At 38.4% G+C, this 18906-nt stretch overlaps 3 protein-coding genes across 4 annotated transcripts; all 3 read right to left on the bottom strand.

The window, feature by feature from the left end:
* Window positions 1-1764: 1764 nt before the first annotated feature.
* Window positions 1765-4312, bottom strand: LOC108412813 (parvalbumin beta-like). Its single transcript, XM_017685030.2, has 5 exons — window positions 4162-4312; window positions 3413-3479; window positions 3095-3227; window positions 2136-2245; window positions 1765-2047 (listed from the first exon to the last, which is right to left on the bottom strand). The coding sequence occupies exons 2-5, from the start codon at window positions 3471-3473 to the stop codon at window positions 2022-2024; spliced, it is 330 nt and encodes a 109-aa protein (XP_017540519.1). The 5' UTR covers window positions 3474-3479; window positions 4162-4312; the 3' UTR covers window positions 1765-2021.
* Window positions 4313-5658: 1346 nt separating this feature from the next.
* pvalb1 (parvalbumin 1) lies at window positions 5659-8369 on the bottom strand. Its single transcript, XM_017685045.2, has 5 exons — window positions 8302-8369; window positions 7466-7546; window positions 6501-6633; window positions 6268-6377; window positions 5659-5964 (listed from the first exon to the last, which is right to left on the bottom strand). Exons 2-5 carry the CDS (start codon window positions 7524-7526, stop codon window positions 5939-5941), a joined length of 330 nt encoding a protein of 109 aa, XP_017540534.1. The 5' UTR covers window positions 7527-7546; window positions 8302-8369; the 3' UTR covers window positions 5659-5938.
* Window positions 8370-12268: 3899 nt separating this feature from the next.
* LOC108412247 (parvalbumin beta-like) lies at window positions 12269-18064 on the bottom strand. Of its 2 annotated transcripts, XM_037545016.1 has the most exons (5): window positions 16648-18064; window positions 15671-15750; window positions 14047-14179; window positions 13050-13159; window positions 12269-12419 (listed from the first exon to the last, which is right to left on the bottom strand). In XM_037545016.1, exons 2-5 carry the CDS (start codon window positions 15729-15731, stop codon window positions 12397-12399), a joined length of 327 nt encoding a protein of 108 aa, XP_037400913.1. In that variant the 5' UTR covers window positions 15732-15750; window positions 16648-18064; the 3' UTR covers window positions 12269-12396. The 2 variants fall into 2 exon arrangements, with proteins under 2 accessions (XP_037400913.1, XP_017539676.1); XM_017684187.2 differs by lacking the exon at window positions 16648-18064 and having other exon boundaries at window positions 15671-16127.
* Window positions 18065-18906: the final 842 nt, after the last annotated feature.

The raw sequence follows: 18906 nt of genomic DNA, 5'->3' as shown, positions 1-18906 counted from the left end.
AACTTATAAGACTGAACTTTACAAGTGTTTCAAAATATCCCTGCAGATTTCTGCAGAGGTTTTTCTTTGTTTAGTTGTTGACGTTTCTGTGCAATTATCTGATAAAAATATGTTTCCTTTGTCCCTGATACTCAAAAAAATTGTATGTTTGGCTGTTTTGTCTGGAAATTAAACACATTAAAGGGCAGTCTCTGACTTTTGTATCATAGTGTATCAAGAGTCTCAAAACTCTGATGCAGTGAGAACCTTAATTAAAAAGCTACCACAGGGCTGCATCTTCTTCATGATATCACAGATAAATACACTAGCAAACTCTTCTGAGATGTCCCACTGGAATACAGTCTACAGCCACACTGAACGTTTCTCCAAATTGTAAGGAAACCACAACAGAAGATTGCTTTCATACAGTTCTTTCTACGTGTCAGCGACTGGTTGTGGAGAATCCTTTAGTGTCAGGTAGAACCATTTATTCTTTGCTCTTTACACTTTGCAAAAGGTCCACTTCATGTCAGAGAAGTTCTCCTACATTGAAAAAACTGAAGAATCCCCAAAGGAGCTTTTTCATTCAAGGCTTTATAGTCTATATATTGATTGTTTTAAGTAATATTTCCATTGTCATTAGTCAGTGTATTTGTTACCTGCTTTTTTCAGCAGGTAAATGAAACCTGTAATTTGTACTTATGGAAAGAAGGTGTAGGCTCCTCTGAGCAAACCATAGAGAAGCTGGTGGAACAGTAAATGCTATGTGTGAAGTCCTGAGGTTTTATCTTCACATATTCTATCATTTAGCTATTAATATAGCTTTGTGCTTGATATGTAAAGGTATGTAAAGGTTTTACTTGACACCTGGTTTTATCTAGTATGTTTTTATCTATCTTTTTGCATCTATATCTAATAGTGATCTGCTTCATGTGAAGTTTGTCTTCACATTCTGAGCATAAGGTGACCTACTACAATGAAGATAGAAACCCAAGAGTTTGGCAGGCTTACATGAGGATGAGGAGGATGAGACTGATGAGGACACCGGATCCACTTGTGCTTCTTGTTACCCATAGGCCATGATGTCATGCATTACGTCGATAACACATGTCCTTTGGCTTAGTACGTCTCAACTAAAGCCCTGGAGGACCCCTGCACTGTGTGATTTTGGTTTTTCTCTGATTCAGCTCGTGCACACCAGAATGGCTTGATGAATACCTGATGAATTCAATCAGATGAGTCATTAGGGTTTGGTCTAAAGATCTCCAGGAGCAATGGTTAGAAACACAGAAAGGCCTGTGAGGTAATTGGCCAAGTCCACTCATTCACAAGAAAGCACTGCCATCTACTGGACAACTCACAGTTTTACAGACTTAATGACATCACTTTTTACACTTGACACCTGCCAACAAGAAGACCAACACTCGTGCTGTGATGTTGCAGTAGCAGGTTACTAAATAACCATTGTGATATTGATGGATGAGTACAAGATAATAATGAGGGTGATGAAGGTGTGTGATTATGAGAATGATGATGGGTGAGATGATTTCCCTTTAGCCCACACTGATCTGTACCCAATATATCATCATCATTGCACATTCCTCTGACTGTTAGGTTTAAGTGTTCTATCAAGTGTTCTATCAAGCTCCATTACTATCTGATAATGGACTTATGATTGAGATGTCATATGCTGTTTCATTCTGCTTGTGTTCTAAATCTTTAGGCCTGTTGAAACCACAAGAAACACTTACATCACAACATTTTGGAATGAATGGAGAGAAAGTCGATATTGCAAAAGAATATTTATTCTTTTCTTATCGTCCGTTCCCGTAAAAGTGCATTAGATTTTACAGTAAGCAAAATTCATATTTAAGACAGGATACACAGCCGTGCTACATTCACAATCATCATTTTGGACAGTGTGCTGCATGGGAGGAAACTTCTCATAAGCATAGGTATAAAAATTATTTATAGTCAGATGAAAATGGGAGGTCTTGGGCAAAGTTGTTCCTTCAGAGCAAGAGGTGTTGGTCAGAAGCAATTTATGCCTTAACCAGGCTAGCGAACTCTGTGAAGAAAAGAGAAGAAAGGAGTCAATAATTAAGCCTTTTTTTTCTTTAATGTGTGTTTAAGAGAAGAAAAAAATAAACACCCACCATCAGCTCCGATCTTGCCGTCACCGTCGGTGTCTCCAGCCTTCAGGAAAGTCTTGGTCTCGGCGTCAGTCAGTGCCCTTGCACCGGCCTTGAAGTTCTGCAGGAACAGCCTGAGGAGAGAGCATGAGCATGCAGGTTAGCATTAGCACTTAGCCAGTGTGCGAAATACCCCCCATTATTTGGGGGGGGGGTCCCATGTTGGCTGACTACTCCAGCGTTGGCTAGCTGCTAACAAAGTCCTTATGAGAAGGTCTGTTCACTTGGCAGCCATCTTGGCAATGCTGCTGGGTAGTTATTTCCAGCCTCCTCTCTCTTTAAATGGGAAGAGACCAAAACACTTGAAATTGAAGGTCAGATTTTCTCTTTTAGAACAATATTAGAAACCACTGATAAAATCTGACAAAACCTAATAGTTTGTTGTGTTTGGTTCAATGACACACAATAAACCATGTTTTCTGGGTTGTTCTGGCTACTGTGCTTGCGCAGACTTTGACAACAGGAGGGGGCTTTCCCCGCTCGGGGCTTAAGCAGCAAGATGGTTGGCTCTTTTTTTGAAGGGCGGGACTTTCTGTGCAGATGCCACGTTGAGTGTTACGAGCTTTCCCCATTCATATTTTAACCAGTTACCATCTCCTCCTTTATAACGTCTCTAGTGTTGGACCAAATGGGTGAGCCAGCTTGCTACAGTGCCCCCCTAAGGCAGACCAGTACTGCATGTCTAATTACTAAAGATAGGAGCTTGCTGATTCAGGGGTAAACAGCTAAGCAATGTCCTTTCCCTGAATCTGTATCTGGATGTCAACTTTTTTCTAACAGACAGCATAAAGTCATAATATGTTTAATTTTCAGGGACCCCCAGAAATTTGAAGTTTCCCCAGGACCTCCTGTATTTAGCCCCTTGCAGCCCACACTTTCTTTCTTTATGATTGAATGAATCAGTGTATAAAGTGATCTCTTACTTAAGCTCGTCCTCCTCAATGAAGCCACTCTTGTCCTGATCAATGATGGCGAAAGCCTTCTTGACGTCATCAGCAGATTTGCCGGTCAGACCAACCTTCTTGAAGAAGGCCTTGTGGTCGAATGAGCCATCGGCTGAGATTCAAATGAAACATATTATAACAATGCTGATATAATAATGTAAATAATGTCAAATGTAAATAACAGTGTATAAAATGTAAATAATACTACTACTACTGCCATACGTTTCTTTTTTTTGTTTATTGTTATTGAGACACACAAGTCGAGCCATGAGAACAAACTACTTGAAATCAGGATACCTTTGAATGCATCCAGGGCTGCAGTGATGTCAGCATCTTTCAGGATTCCGGCGAATGCCATCTTTAGCTAAATGAGAATACAAAGACATATATATATATATATATATCTATATAAGTGAAATAGCCAACAATAGTAGAATATCCATACATATAGGATATGTGTGACATGCAGCACTAAGACCCCTCCCATCTTCAAATCCTCTATCAAATGCTCTCAAAGCTGCCTTTAAAAATGCATATGTAGTTTGGCTTCAGGTCTTATTAAAGTCCACATTGCATTTTTTTAATTGCTTTTTGAATTTAGTCGCTCTCACGATTTATTATCCAGCCTTTTGCAAGCATGCAATCAGGCTGCCCCAGGAAAACCGCCAAGAAGCGGACAGCAACCTGATCCACGTCACACTGGCTCATTATAACGACGTTATATCCCAAAGGTCCAACATGTGACGATGTGGTCCTTTAAAAAAAAACCCAAAACAACAATGACGGAGGAGGTAGGGAAATCCCCCCTCACATCCAAAGTGAAGTCCAGAACGGATTCAGAGGAGTCGAATTTCTTTACTTTTTTCTTGGATTTTTCGGACCATCAGTAAACTAACGGTTTGGGGGCCTAGTGCAGATGCATTGTTGGAGAATGGCAGATCCTATTCACGTAGACAGTTTGATTCTTCCTCTAAAAATCTCTGCAGGTGTCCCTGCGGTGGTGATCCCCGTGGACGGGTTCCTGTCTGCATGGGCTGGAAACTCACCTCTTGGGTCTTTCCTGTGGGTGGGAAGATTCAGAAGACTCGAGCAAACTGCAGTGAAGCCGGGCCCGCCGACCTCCACCTTATATACTCCCACTCCGCCGAAATATGAGGCATAATGTAACGGACACCCAATGGAAGGGGGCTGTGTGAAACGCGGCCAAGCAGAAGGAGCGGACTATATTTATCTGCATTAAATGAAGATGCTTAAAAGGTGAGTTTGAAAAAAAAAAAGTTCCTGATATCGTGCATTGCTAATAATACACGCTGCTGAGGCGGTTGAAACGGCGGCTGCTGGCGAAAGTGGCAAATGTGGAGAAGTGCATGTATGGATATCACGGTGGGCAGTCGGAGTCCAGCGCTGGCACGACAGAGGACACAGCTCGGCTCGCCCTTACGAAGCGCCAGAGTGACTTTTTACTGCAAGATATCAGAGTTTGCTTATTATCTTGAAGCTAATGTTAAGGAACGCTGTGTTAGGTTAGCATTTGTAACCAAAGAATTTCGCAAGCTTGATTAGATTTTAGCAGCCTAGCTTTTTAGGCACGAAATACAAGGGTATTAGGCTAGAGATACAACGAGTCTAATAAGCGTATTTACTCAGTTTTAAAACTTGTTAGACTGTGGACATTTTTTCGCATTTTTCTGCGTGTCATGGTTAGCACTATTTTGCTACGCGGAAGTTTGAATAAAAACAAATATCGCATTTTCAGTCTTTGGCATTTTTATTCATACATTTTTTCACATTATCTCCATGTAAATGCTGTACTTTTCTGTATGCTGTTATTATTTAAAGTGTTTAAGTTATGATTTGTCTCACAGTGCTCTTAGCAAAATACTCTATTTTACAGTTTAATTTTGAGCCTTATATATATTTTTTAGCAACCTGACGGCTGCATGCTTTTGTAGACAGAAGGGGGCAGCACTATCCCACCTGACCGATAAGGTAATAAATATTTCCGTCAGCTGGACTGTAAATTACTGCTGCATGCACTTGTTTGTGTCGGTTTCACTGAATATTAATCAGTTTTTTTTAAACGTTCCTTTCATGGTTTTTGACCAGAGATAAAGCATGTTATTAAAATACCTTCAGGCTGTTAACTGACTAATCTGGTGTTAGTCAGATATTATGCAATTAGAATTATTACGTTTATTCTTTTTTGGTAGACCCAACCAGCGCCTCTGTCTAAATGCTATTCTGAGCATCTTGGAAGCCACTATGGACTGTAACTAGACATCTGAAAAGTATCCTTTGCAAATCCTTTCCAGTGCAGCCCAGTAAATGTCTGGGCCTTCCCTCAGCAGCTAGAGTGCCAAAACTGTGCTGTGCCTTTTCCGAGCCCCCCAACCCCACCACCCAGAAGCTGTTATTCTAACAGGTGCCCCTTGGCGGCAGGTGGCATTCATCTTTGCATATGTGAGTATTCATCTGTCTGCAGCCCCTCGGAGTGCCCCAGTTGAAAAAAGTGAAAAAAGAAAAAAAACCACCCTAAGCGCAAAGACATTTTACACCAAAACTACATTTATTCCTTGTTTTTCACTCTTCCCCGGAAGTGCATAAGAGACATTTGCACAAGCCAACAGGTTTGAAATAAAACACGTCCAAATAACATTAATAATACACTATAAGGACACTGTGTTCAATGTCAAGTAGATTGTCCAAAGTCAGTTCATAAATACAATATAAAAAATATGATCTTAGGTCAGCTGCGTGAGAGTTGTGAGCAGAAGCTTGAGTTCTGGTTCCATGAACTGAGATGGGTCTTGGTCAGAAGGAAATTTATGCCTTTACAAGAGCAGCGAACTCTGTGAGATAGAATAGAGATGAAACTACCATTAGTAAATTCTGTAAAAAATACAATAACTACTTAGCTGTTCCCTAGCTTAGATGATTGCTGGCCATTCATATTATTATTTCCAGTCACTGATACTGTTGACTTTGCTTGGTATTAAGGTACCTAAGCTACCTGTCTTCATGTTCAAGAATCAGTCATTCAAACATTCACTAAGTAGGGCCTAACCAATTATTTCTATACTATTCTATTTGCATCTGCATTACTAATGTTGACTTGTGTCATGTGAGCAGTGGGTCAATGCATATTGAATTACCATCAACTCCAATCTTGCCATCACCATCACTGTCACCAGCAGCAAGGAAAGCCTTGGTCTCTTTGTCAGTCAGTGCCCTGGCACCGCTCTTGAAGTTCTGCAGGAAAAGCCTGTAAAGACAGTGCAGATGTTTTTAGTTGGCTACATTCACCACTCTGCTGGCTCAGACAGTTGCCAGTGGTTTGGGTAGAATTACAATGGATGATTGACTGATGCCAAGAATAAGCTCTTACTTCAGCTCATCCTCCTCAATGAAGCCGCTGTTATCCTGGTCAATGACGGCGAATGCCTTCTTAACCTCATCGGCAGACTTGGAGGCCAGGCCAACCTTGGCAAAGAAGCTCTTGTACTCGAAGGAGTCAGCAGCTGAGGGTTGAGAATATTGTGAAATTGCTGACACAATGTACATGATCTGAAATGTGTTGAGGAACCTACATTGTCCATCCATTCAAGTCAGAAATCTCATCAGTATTCCTTTTGGGTTTGCCTCTAAGTAAGACAAAGATCTGTAGTAATTCTGCACCTAAAAAGATGGTTCTTGAAAGGCTCTTTAGTAAAGCTCATGGTTCTATTTAGAACAATGAGTTCTGGACAGAATTTCATGCCTAAATGGTTCTGGTGAAATGGTTTAGATTGATGGAGAATGTGTTGAACACAATTCTATGTAGAAAAGGGTTAAAGGTTTGATATTGTAACAAAATTATACCTGAAGCATTTTCAAGAAGGTTCTATAAAGGCAGTGGTTTTGTTTTATCCATATACAACACACTCCATCAACCTAAAGAACAGTTTCAAAATCTGAAGAACCCTTTAAGCATGTAATGGCTCTATACAGAACCCGCGGTTATAAACAGAACCATTGCCTTTACTAAAGAAACCTTGAAAAAGCATCTTTTTACAGCAATTTCTGCACGAAACCTTATAGCAAATTCAGCTATTTGCTATAGTTTACTACAGGATACTACACAAGAACTACAGATGACTGTAAAACAGTACTAGGAGGCAAAATATCTTACAGATTATTACAGAAGTATTGTTTTCCACTTTAGAAATATCATACCTTCCTATGCCTATAAGATTATATAGAAAAAGTATCACTTCATATCTTTGTAAGGATCCATCTGAATGACATTTTAAACACAACTGATCATTTAAAATTTAATTTACTCAGACATGTGATGAGGAAGGACCACCTTACCCTCACAGGCAGCAAGAGCTGCGTTCACATCAGCATCAGCCAGGATTCCAGCGAAGGCCATTTTTTCTCTATCTGATCAAGCTGCAAAAACAACAGGCAGTGAGTTCTTGGTACATTTTGCGCAAGACTGGTTCAGAATAAAGTGAAATGTCAATTCTAATGTCCAACAGCTTCCTTTATCTGTAGCTGTGCTAATTATCTCGTCTTTATCGTATCTGTGGTACAGTTAGCTGAATATGCTAACACGTAGAAGCAGACAGAGTCGTCGTGTGCGCATGCGTGATGAGAACGCTTGCGCCATAGAGTAGCACGTTCTATTCTGTTCTGTTAAGATTTATTAATCTACAGTTCACACAAGCCATGCTTGCTTTGCAGTGTTTCTCTTGTGATGGGAGTCCACAGCAAACCTCCAGCGCTGAATTCCCACCGGAGGTATTGCGTTAACACCAGAAGCGTGGGCGCAAATGGACCTGGCAGTTCAACGCTGGAGATGTTTGCTGTGTGGAAGATCTAGAAGGCATGCTAATAGGCCCTGATGTTCCCCCATTCCGTTTCGATTAATCATCCTCAGTGATCCAATCACAAACGCCTCCGTTTCACCAACTAAGCGCTGAATTCAGCACTGCGCATTCAGTAAGTCCAATTTGTTCTGCTTGGCCAGCGCTAATGTAGATGGACTCCTCAATCACTAAGACCATATTCCAAAGACGAGCGTCCGCTGTTTTTCTTTAAAACGACTGCTGTGTTCGCAGCAGCCTCCTAAACTTTCTGCAGGCCTGAAGACTCTCTGTTTTTCCTCAGCGAAAGGAAAGCATCGTGCACCATCTTTCACTCACCTTGCGCTCCTCCAAGGCGAGTGAAAAAGCAAAGGAGTAAGTCGAGGTGTGGCCCATGGGACCCTTGCTGCCCTCCTTATATACCCCTCGACTCCTCACCATACAGCCGTTTGGGCCTCAGTAATAGATACGGCACATGGACCTTGCGAATAGTTTCGAATGAAAAAATGTGTCCAGTAGTCAAGTTAGGCTATTTTTAACCCCTCAAATGATGCTCAAAAACATGTGTGCGACGTATAGACTCGCCCTGCTCCTCCTATATGGACCGCTATCCATTCTCACCTTATCAGCCACTTACAGGGCAGGCTAATTCTTTTAGGTTGGTGTCATGTCTCCAGCAAAGCAACTGCTAAACTGTTTGTAGGTATGAGTTAATTAATCTACATGCAGGCCTAGTATCTGAAAGTGTTAAACAGATGCCACAAATAATTTGACTAAGAAACACATTGAATTACAGTTAAAGCAAGAGCAAATATCAATTGTGTTGTAAATTACAGTAAAGATGACAGTATATGAATAACTCTGGAAGCTTTATAGACTACTGCTTTGCCTTTAGGCACACTTATTTAACTTCTAGTCAAATGGCCAGTACAGGTCACTCATTTGTCAGCATCAGGAAAACATGAATTTAACAAAATTGAACAGAAGACTCAGCAAGCATTATAGTACATTTAATGTTTTTTTAATGTTTTTTTTGGGAGACTTTCAGTCTAAAAACAAATGCAGGAATATTCTAAAAACTGCAAGAAAAAAGAAGAATTGAATCACAGGTAAAGCAGACCAAACATTAATTACAGTAATTATAGTAATGTTAATTACAGTAAAAACGACAGTGTAGTAATACCTCTGGGACCTTTATAGACTACTGTATTGTCTTTATAGACTGTTTTGTTTAGACCTAGATTATGTTTTTATAGAATGAATATATATGTTTGTATATATATATATATATATATATATATATATATATATATATACACACAGACACACACACACACACACTATATATATATATATATATATATATATATATATATAGAGAGAGAGAGAGAGATGTTTGAAGGTTTTCTTTCCAAAACACACCTTATAAAACAAATAGTTCTGATCCTGCAATCTGATTGATTCAGCTGCATTCAAAGCCATTGTAAAATTCACCATACCCACACACCTACGACCACCTATAAACTGAGCTCTGTATCTTTCTAGGATTAAATACTTCACAATGGGTTCCATTGCATTGCTGTCCCATAAACAAACAAATACATCATACTGAAGGATGAAATATTTATGCCTAAACAGTCCTAAAATGAACTTTAAATAAAAAAAAGAAACTGTATTTGCCGAACAGACACAGCAATAACTTTTTTTTCTGATATATTGGTATTCAATATTCTGGCAAATATTGTGAGGTAGTTGTTGAATTTGCAATGCAAACAGACTTGTTAGCAATAGGGCTGACTAAAACTGCACTGTAGGGTATGGAACACTTCTTGAAATATTAGCAACTTATTAAACTAATTAGCTCTAAAGCAATACACTCCAGAAGATACATGACTGTCTAGAACCTACAGGAATCAAATGCTGCCAATTTAAAGAAATTTAGGTCATAATTCATGTTTGATAATTTGCATACCAAAGTCTTAATAGAGTGTTTGTTTTGCATTATTACAACTAATAGTGTAAGTGTAATTTGGGCTTTACTGAAACTCATATGAGCTGCTTAATTCTCTTTATGCTTATTAAGAAGGTTGAGTCTTAAGATATTTCCAGCTCATAGTCTATTTTACTTCTGATGTCCGTGTCTCTGTGTGAGATTAAACCTACCAGCAATTTTTAAAATACCTCTGATGTGGTGTCATAGGACTTTGAGTGCAATACATTTCAAACACCTGCCACAGCTCTCATCTGATTATGAATTATCTGGAAAATGAAGTCGTGTTTACATCAGATGTGATTTTCTCAAAACGGTAGTGTTATGAATTGGTCATTCCTACTCACGGCTATTAGGTATTCGGTCCGACAGCCAGGGAAGGACTGACATTAATAATTACACTACTGTTGTTATTCTGCTGTTATAATAACTTCTGTTATTCTCATCTCAACTTGGACAATATGTGTATGTGTAAAATGCACTCATTAACTTTTTTTTACATCTTATTAAAGACCACGTCAGGTTATACTGTTTGTAAATATGCATCTGCATCTGAGCAGATGTTTGTTAAACCACAAATTGTTTATAGTAGCTTGAAGGTCTTTTAATTACTGTAAATGAGTTTTTCCTTATATACTGTACCATGCGAATGTTAGAGATCACCCTTTATGTATGCAGTTTCGTGTCAAAGTAGCTATTAAGTACAAGTTACTTATTTTTTTAGCATCAGGAAAACACAAACAGAAAAATACACAGAAGGTAGAAAGTGCAGACCGAGCATCAGAATGGGGAAGAAAGTTGATTTAAGTGACTTTGAACGTGGCGTGGTTGTTGGTGCCAGATGGGCTGGTATTTCAGAAACTGCTGATCTACTGGGATTTACATGCACAGACATTTCTAGGGTTTACAGAGAATGGTCTGAAAAAGAGAAAATATCCAGTAAGCAGCAGTTGTGTGGACAAAAATGACTTCTTAATGTGAGAGGTTTAGAGGAGAAAGGGCAGACTGGTTCGAGATTATAGAAAGGCAACAGTAACTCAAATAAACCACTTGTTACAACCAAGGAATACAGAATTTCATCTCTGAACGTAACACGTCAAACCTTGAAGAAGATGGGCTACAGCAGCAGAAGACCACACCGGGTGCCACTCCTGCCAACTAAGGAAACTGAGACTACAATTCGCTTGGGCTTACCGAAATTGGACAATAGCAGATTGGAAAAATGTTCCCTGGTCTGACGAGTCTCGATTTCAGCTGCAACATTCAGATGGTCAGAATTTGGCGTAAACAACATGAAAGCCTGGATCCATCCTGCGTTGTATCAACAGTTCAGGCTGGTGGTGGTGGTGTAATGGTGTGGGGGATATTTTCTTGGCACACTTTGGGCCCCTTAGTACCAACTGAGCATCGTTTAAATGCTGCAGCCTACCTGAGTATTGTTGTTGGCCATGTCCATCCCTTTATGACCACAGTGTACCCATCTTCTGATGGCTACTTCCAGCAGGATAATGCACCATGTCACAAAGCTCATATCTTCTCAATCTGATTTCTTGAACATGACAATAAGTTCACTGTACTCCAGTGGCCTCCACAGTCATTAGATCTCAATCCAATAGAGCACCTTTGGGATGTGGTGGAACGGGAGATTTGCATCATAGATGTGCAGCCGACAAATCTGCAGCAACTATGTGATGGTATCATGTCAATATGGACCAAAATTTTTGAGGAATGTTACCAACGCCTTGTTGAAAGTATGCCATGAAGAATTAAGGCAGTTCTGAAGGCAAAAGGGGGTCCAACCTTTTACTAGCATGGTGTACCTATTAAAGTGACCAGTGAGTGTATCTTACTGAGCATATTGCTTCTCTTATATGCTCTTATATGTTTTTTTTTTTTTTTTAAGCAGCAGCTGTCCTTTACATTTCATGAAAAAGAGGCCATCGGAAAAGGTCTAAAATGACTTGGATTAAAAATCTCATTACATTACTGTACATTAGAATTAAGAATTCTTCTTCTTCCTATATTCCTATAAGGTACCATTTTGGGGCTGCATGATTTTGTTATTACAGCGACAATGTGCTCAAAATGAAATCCAGCAAAGATGGTGCACCAAGTGGCCAATATTTTCAAATATGATCAGTATCCACCACAAGATCAATATCCATCAGTTGATCTGTTGCAGTGTAAACAAGCTGGCCCATTTCTGTTCTGGGCAACCAACAAGTAGTGATGACATCTTATTGTGGATTAAAACACCCAACCCTGGACAGTTTAGACACGCCTTAAAACTAGTAGGCCTTTACAATTTTTCCACATAAACTTTATTTCACAAAATTCACTGATTCATTTGATCAGTACAAACATTTTTAGTCAGTTATGAGACTGGTGCAAAAAAGAAAATTCTAGTTTGTCACCATCAGCCTAGGAGAAGACACATCAGTGCATCAGTTCAGCAGTGTGCAGAATTCTAGGGAAAAGCAAAAATAGAGATCAGAATATTAATCACAAATACTTAAATACTTAAATACTCTATATAACACAAAAGATTTCTGGTGCTGAATTGCAAATGTTACTTGTAAAAACTTTAACTAAGCATTTAATTTCATCATTTATATTTGTATCAGGGATGTATGATTAATACAAACACTAAAACATCTCTTTCTAAGCCACTGTAATCTGAACTGAGACACTACAACATGACACTCAATCTGCCTTAAAGGGAGTGTAAGGGGAGGGCGTCTATCTTTAGGCAGTTTGTCAGTAGGCTTTAGTGTTAGTAAATAGTTCTCATCTCCAGTCTTTTTATTTTATTGTTCTGTTTTAAAACATTAAGTTATGAAAAGGTACACATTTACACACATACAGGTGCACTTTTTCACTGGCAGAAACTTATTTAAGATACACAATCGGACTTCAAAAACACTGCTGTACCTTTGAGGATACATTTACATTGTTTGTGCCTTAATAAATGAAAAATGTACCTGCATAGTGACTTTATTTTTGGAAATGTATTATTATCAATTCTAACATTCTAAAATCTATTAAATTGAGTTGCACCTTCAGATTTATTTTATTATAGATTCATTTTATTATTTACCCTGCATGCCAATTTTGCCATCTCCATCACAGTCTCCCACTGCCAGAAATGCTTTGGTCTCAGAGTCTGTCAGTTCTCGGGCACCTGCAATGAAGTTCTGGAGGAAGAGTCTGGAGACGAATGAGTTTTGCTTAGTCTGGTGTGACTATAGGGTGAGAGTGAACTCAGAAAGCTTTAAAGAACACTTCTTTACTTCTAATCTGTAGTATAGAATCAGTTACCATAGAAATCATAGTTTCAACACATTTGCCTGTACTTAGAAGGGGAAAAAAATAACCTGTTGATCCAAAAAACATATATAACAGAAGTCAATGGACAGTTGCTTCAGCTTATGCACATAACTTCTTTTACGTGTCTTGAATCAACAGGTTCTGTCTTACTTTGCTGCAGTTTTATAGCATTGATTCCTCATAACGTTACATTTTGTAAATGAGCAGTAAATGCATGCTGCGAGGAGAAATCTGGGTAGAAAAGATATTATATGGTAAACAGAGGGTACATGCCACTGACATTTCCTGAACTGTTGTCAGCTAATTTTGTCTTGGTGCTCTTACGATGTAAAATATAGTAAACAAAACAACATTAAAAATGTGTCTGTGAAGTCACTTCATACTGTTCAGAAGCATTGTATGAATGTGCACCCCCATGTGGAGAATTAAGCCTGCTAAATATGAGCAAATTAATGAATGAGTGATTAGAGCCAGTGTCTGAGTAAGTGACTAAGTGAGAGAAGTTGAAGATTTTTAAGACTCAGAGTGAATGAGTGAGTGACTGACTGAATGAGTGATTGGAGTGAATGAGTGAGTGAGTTAATTAGTGAAGGAATGAGTGAGTGAGTGAATGAGTGAGTGTGTGATTAGTGTGAGTGAGTGAGTGATTAACTGACAGACTGACAGTTAAGGTCCACGAGGTGCTTCACAATGAAAAAAACAAGAGTTACAAGCTTTTCTTATGACAGCGAGTGTATTTAAAAGTGCCAGTCAGAGTCGTGCATTACTTGAGCTCATCTTCTTCAATAAATCCGCTCTTGTCCTGGTCAAGGACTTTGAACACTTCCTGGCCCTCAGCGTTCGACTTGCCGAACAGCCCTGCTTGTTTAAAGAAAGCCTTGATTGCAAAAGTGCCTGGAGCTGTGGAGAGACAACAGTGGTGAGAGATAGAGACTGAGTAAGACAGCAAGGCAAAGAAGAGACAAGCTGAGTTATGGGGTCATTCTGGCCTACTGACCAACAATTCACCTGCATTTATATAAGAGTTTTCAAAATGACAGTCAAGGAATACGCCATCATTTTTCATCCTACTCTCTGTCTGCTGTATTTGCAGCATACAGCCAGTTACTATGAACAATGATTTTGATGCTTGTCTCTATTAATAGTAAAAGAACAGAAACTCACTGACATATAAAAGAAGGCAGTAGGCATGAGCTGAAGCAGCTTCCTATTGGCCTCTATTATAAGTGTGTTTTGAGAAAAACAGGTTTTATAGGTTTCTGTTTTGTAAGCTTATTTTGTAAGGAATGCGTCAAAATTACTGTCTGTTGTAAATGAGCATACAATACAGGGGTGGCTGGGGTATTTCTTTAAAGATGATATATAGCTCTTTACACTAATAGGTATATAGATACATACATAGCAAAGTGATGCACTGAATTGAACTGATTGTAATGAGTACATGTTTTGCACATTGCACATTATTTTCATTGATTTTTCATCAATTACGTTAATTAAATAGTGTAAACAAAGCCATTCAGAGTGGTTTAATGTGAAATACTCCATTCTAGAGAAACATACAGAGTCAGAAATGTTTACTGTAGTGGTGATAGGAACCAGACGTCTTTAACTTTATGAGTTTAGTGCCTCCAAAAGCTCCCTCACAGAAAGTTATTACAACCATAAATGAAATGGTTATGAATATGCTGCCTGATGACTCAGGCATTGTTTTATAATAATTTTGAGATAAAACTATAAACCATAATAAAAACCATTTCACATCAACCCACTCTGAATGAGTTTGTTTACGTCTCAACGGTAGAATTCTGCAGAAATTTTGAAAAGTTATTGGAATTCTTCTTACATTACTTGTACATCATTTTCACATGAATAAACTTGATCTTTCAGTTTTACTTCCTTTTGCCAACAATTATACTGATATATTTTATTCATGTTAAAAGGATGTACACATTTAAATCAAGTAAGTTCAAGTCATCACTGTGTTTTTCAGTATAAATCAGACAGGACTGGTGAAGCTATGGCTCAAGATATCCTCCTACACTGAAGCCATGACACTGACATTTTCATCTCCAAATGGCATGCTTTTGTCTGCTTTTTGAAGCAGATAGAATTGTCAGATGAATAATTAAGAGCAGGTGGGATTTTAAGTCTGCATGCTTGGTGCCTCAAATTGTTCTTCAACGCTTAGTGCAAACACACTGGTATCTGGGTGGTAACGACTCCCTAGCCCCCTGGCTGCTTGGTTACCTGGCCTAAACATCCCCCATGCATGTGCCCATGGGAGTCTATGTGTGTGCATACATGTAGGTAAATGGTGGATGTAAATGTAAATGTGTGATTGTGGTTAATCTGGGTGTGGTGTTTGCATGTATATAACATCCTTCAGATGACCTTGGCATGCCTGGACAGCCGCGGCAATGTCCTCTTCTTTCAGTATCCCTGCGAACGCCATGCCTGTGTCCACCTGAGCGCTGGCCATATGGAGATAGAAGTGACAGTTTTAGGCATAACTGTATGTCTGTGTGCTACACATTTTTTTTGTATGAAGAGCTTCAGTTCAAAAAGCTGTACGTCCATTTATAATAATTTTTGATAAAGAGTTTGAAAAGAGTAATAACTGACATGTAACAAACTGTGTTTTTATTTCTCTAATAAAGGTGTTATTTATCATAATATAGCATTAATGTGTCTTGTATGTGTTGAGCTCACTTGCAACAGCTTACATCATGAAACAAAATCACAGTTCATCAATAGAGTAATGTATTTGTTAAATGACATCTTAATTTTCTAACTGATAACACATCTTTTACAGAGAATACACTTCTGCACATTTTAATGCGCAATTACTGTTTATTTGCTGATTTAGCATATTGGGAAAAATGATAAAACCTAAAATGTGACCTGTGCAAACATTATGGTGCATTTAACATATTTATGTTAAATATGTTAAATAAATAAATATTGTGCACTAAAATTTACAGAAACTGTTTTCTGTAGAGAATGTGTTAACTTATTTTCACCTAGAAAATCAACAAAAGATGCAAATTGACCTGAGGTGTTCAAAGTTTTGTATACCACTATAAACAAACAAATAAATGATGAAACACAACATTATATCTGTAGAATGTTACCAGTACATGCACTCATTGCTATCCTAAGGATATATGGCTTTTATATGTATACATTCATTCTTTGAATTATCCTTCGTAAAATGAAGATAAATTGTACAAGTGCAGTTTTAAGAAGACAAAAATCAAAGTTTTAAAACCCAAAGAATTATAAAGTATTTTAACACTGGCCTTAACCAACCTGAAAGTTTTATCAGACACAAAAAAACATCAACAGACAACATAGCAGTGAGCACTAACCTTCAGCTGGGTGATGAACCTGTGCAGCTTCCACTGAAGCATCCACCTGAATGCAGTTGACAAGAGTACAGCGTCCGTGCCCTCAAACCCACGGAGACCAACTTACCACAAACCACCTCCCTCCTCATTAGCAAATCAGAGCATATCATTTCTGAACACTGATGGTTGGAAACTGTTCCAGTGGAAGAAAATATCACGTAATGCACAACAAACCAAAACATACCCATGCTTCATGGTGTAAACACAGCCATTATTATTCAATTCATACATCTGTATATTGTATATTGTACACTACTGTGCAAAATGCAGAGATCGCCCTTCATTTATCAAAACATGCCAGGTCTCACACAGTTGTTAAGAGTCCTATTTACATAGTTTAACAAATAATCTCCCTAGAAATAACTCCTGAAAATGAAAAAAAAAAAAGACTTGGCTGTTTTAACCGGAAATTAAACAAATGAAAAATTATCTCTGACTTTTGCACTATACTGTACATTGTGTATATTTGTGTATGTCACTCTTTGCTTGTTCTTTTGCCCGATTACATTCACAGGTATCTTGTTTTTATGTGAATAATTCATTATTAACTAGCCATTTCATTTTTATTACCTTCAAAGTAAATGATAATCAACCGTACAAGATTAACCTGCTTGAGGTAACAGTTTCTTAATAAAAACAAAGGCCTTTAGAATAGTGAGCAGTGTTGAAACAGCCATTTATGAGCTGTTCTTTATATGGTACGCTGTTACTATCACCTTATTTGTAAAGGTCTTTAGGCTCTAACCACAATATAATCCTAACTTTGCATAAAGCCTGAAATGAATACACTTAAGCTAAAGGCCTACATGGCTGACCTACACAAGAGACTCTGTACATGGCAGGTAAAACAGGTTTATCACCCAAAGTACTGTGATCATAAAAGAGTTATGATTTTTTTTTTATAAATCTGCAACAAAACCCAGGCTTTTCATTAACACACACTGTGTGCAGACCTTATGATCTTGTGAAGTTAACACTGTGAAACGTTTGCACATTAAAATGAAATACAGCACATATTATATTTCTCATATAAAACACAACAAACCCATTGAAGGACTGCCTCCAGGAAAATTCCTATTTCCTATTTAGCCACAGTAGAGCTAAAATATACAGAAATCTGTTATATGGCCATTTAGTACAGTTTAAATAGTTACTGCGATGGACCGGCAACCTGTCCAGAGCGTATCCCGCCTTCTGCCCGATGACTGCTGGGATAGGCTCCAGCACCCCCTGCGACCCTGACGGAGAAGTGGCTTGGAAAATGAATGGATGGAAATAGTTACTGTTACTACTATCTGCTGGCTTTAGCATGTCAATTTATATAAACGTGTCAGGGAGCAATATGTTTCATGTATGAAATAAATGGTTCTGCAAGGGTTCCACGAGCCATAGAACCATGAACACTCAAAGAATAAGATCATGCTTAATTTTTCTTTGCATCATGAAATGGTTCTTCAGATTGAGGCAGACTGTGTTGTACATGGTTCTACATAGGACCTTTTTGGAGATGGTTCTACACAGCACCAAAAGGGTTCTAGAACCATTTTCCATATAGAACCATATACAACACAGTCTCCATCAATCTAAACAACCACTTCATCATGCAAAGAACCATTTAAGCATGCAAATGGTTCTTTGAGTGTACGTGGTTTCATCATTCACCAATATCTTCTCAAGTTTGTTCTCAAATGTGTTCTTGAGAAAGATCCTAAGAAAAAGTCTACGCCAGATTCATGACGTGTTTTTAAAAGGCAAAACTGTTCACACCTTGGTGCTCTAACATAGATTCTGTTCTTATCTAAGGACAAAAACTTCTAAAGAGAACTCTGGTGAACATCAGAAACTTCATGAAAACTGCGAAAGTGGGTTTTAAGAAGAAATGTCCTCTTAAAAAGTTGGTGAATGAGGCCCATTGTCTTTACTAGAATACTGTGTCATATATTTGAAACCTATTGCCGTATATTAGACTTCTGTGTGGCAATGCTTAGACTGTGTCTCTGCTTAAGTCACATCCACTGTGCAGATCCTACTGTTGTGCTAGTAATAAATGGATCATAATTAGGAGAAGACGTCATAAAAAAAGGACTGAATTTGTCCAGAAAAAGACTTAAAACTCAAATGCCTATCCTAATGGCCTAGATGTTAAATGTACAAAGACGTTCCAGAGCAGCGATGATGCTCAGTACACTCTTTAAAAAGATTAGTCTTCAAGGGTTCTTT

This window comes from Pygocentrus nattereri, chromosome 14 (genome assembly GCF_015220715.1).
Source record: "Pygocentrus nattereri isolate fPygNat1 chromosome 14, fPygNat1.pri, whole genome shotgun sequence".
NCBI classification, from domain to species: Eukaryota; Metazoa; Chordata; class Actinopteri; order Characiformes; family Serrasalmidae; genus Pygocentrus; species Pygocentrus nattereri.
Note: the sequence above shows the minus strand (reverse complement) of the source record. Positions and strands in the feature narration are given on the sequence as shown.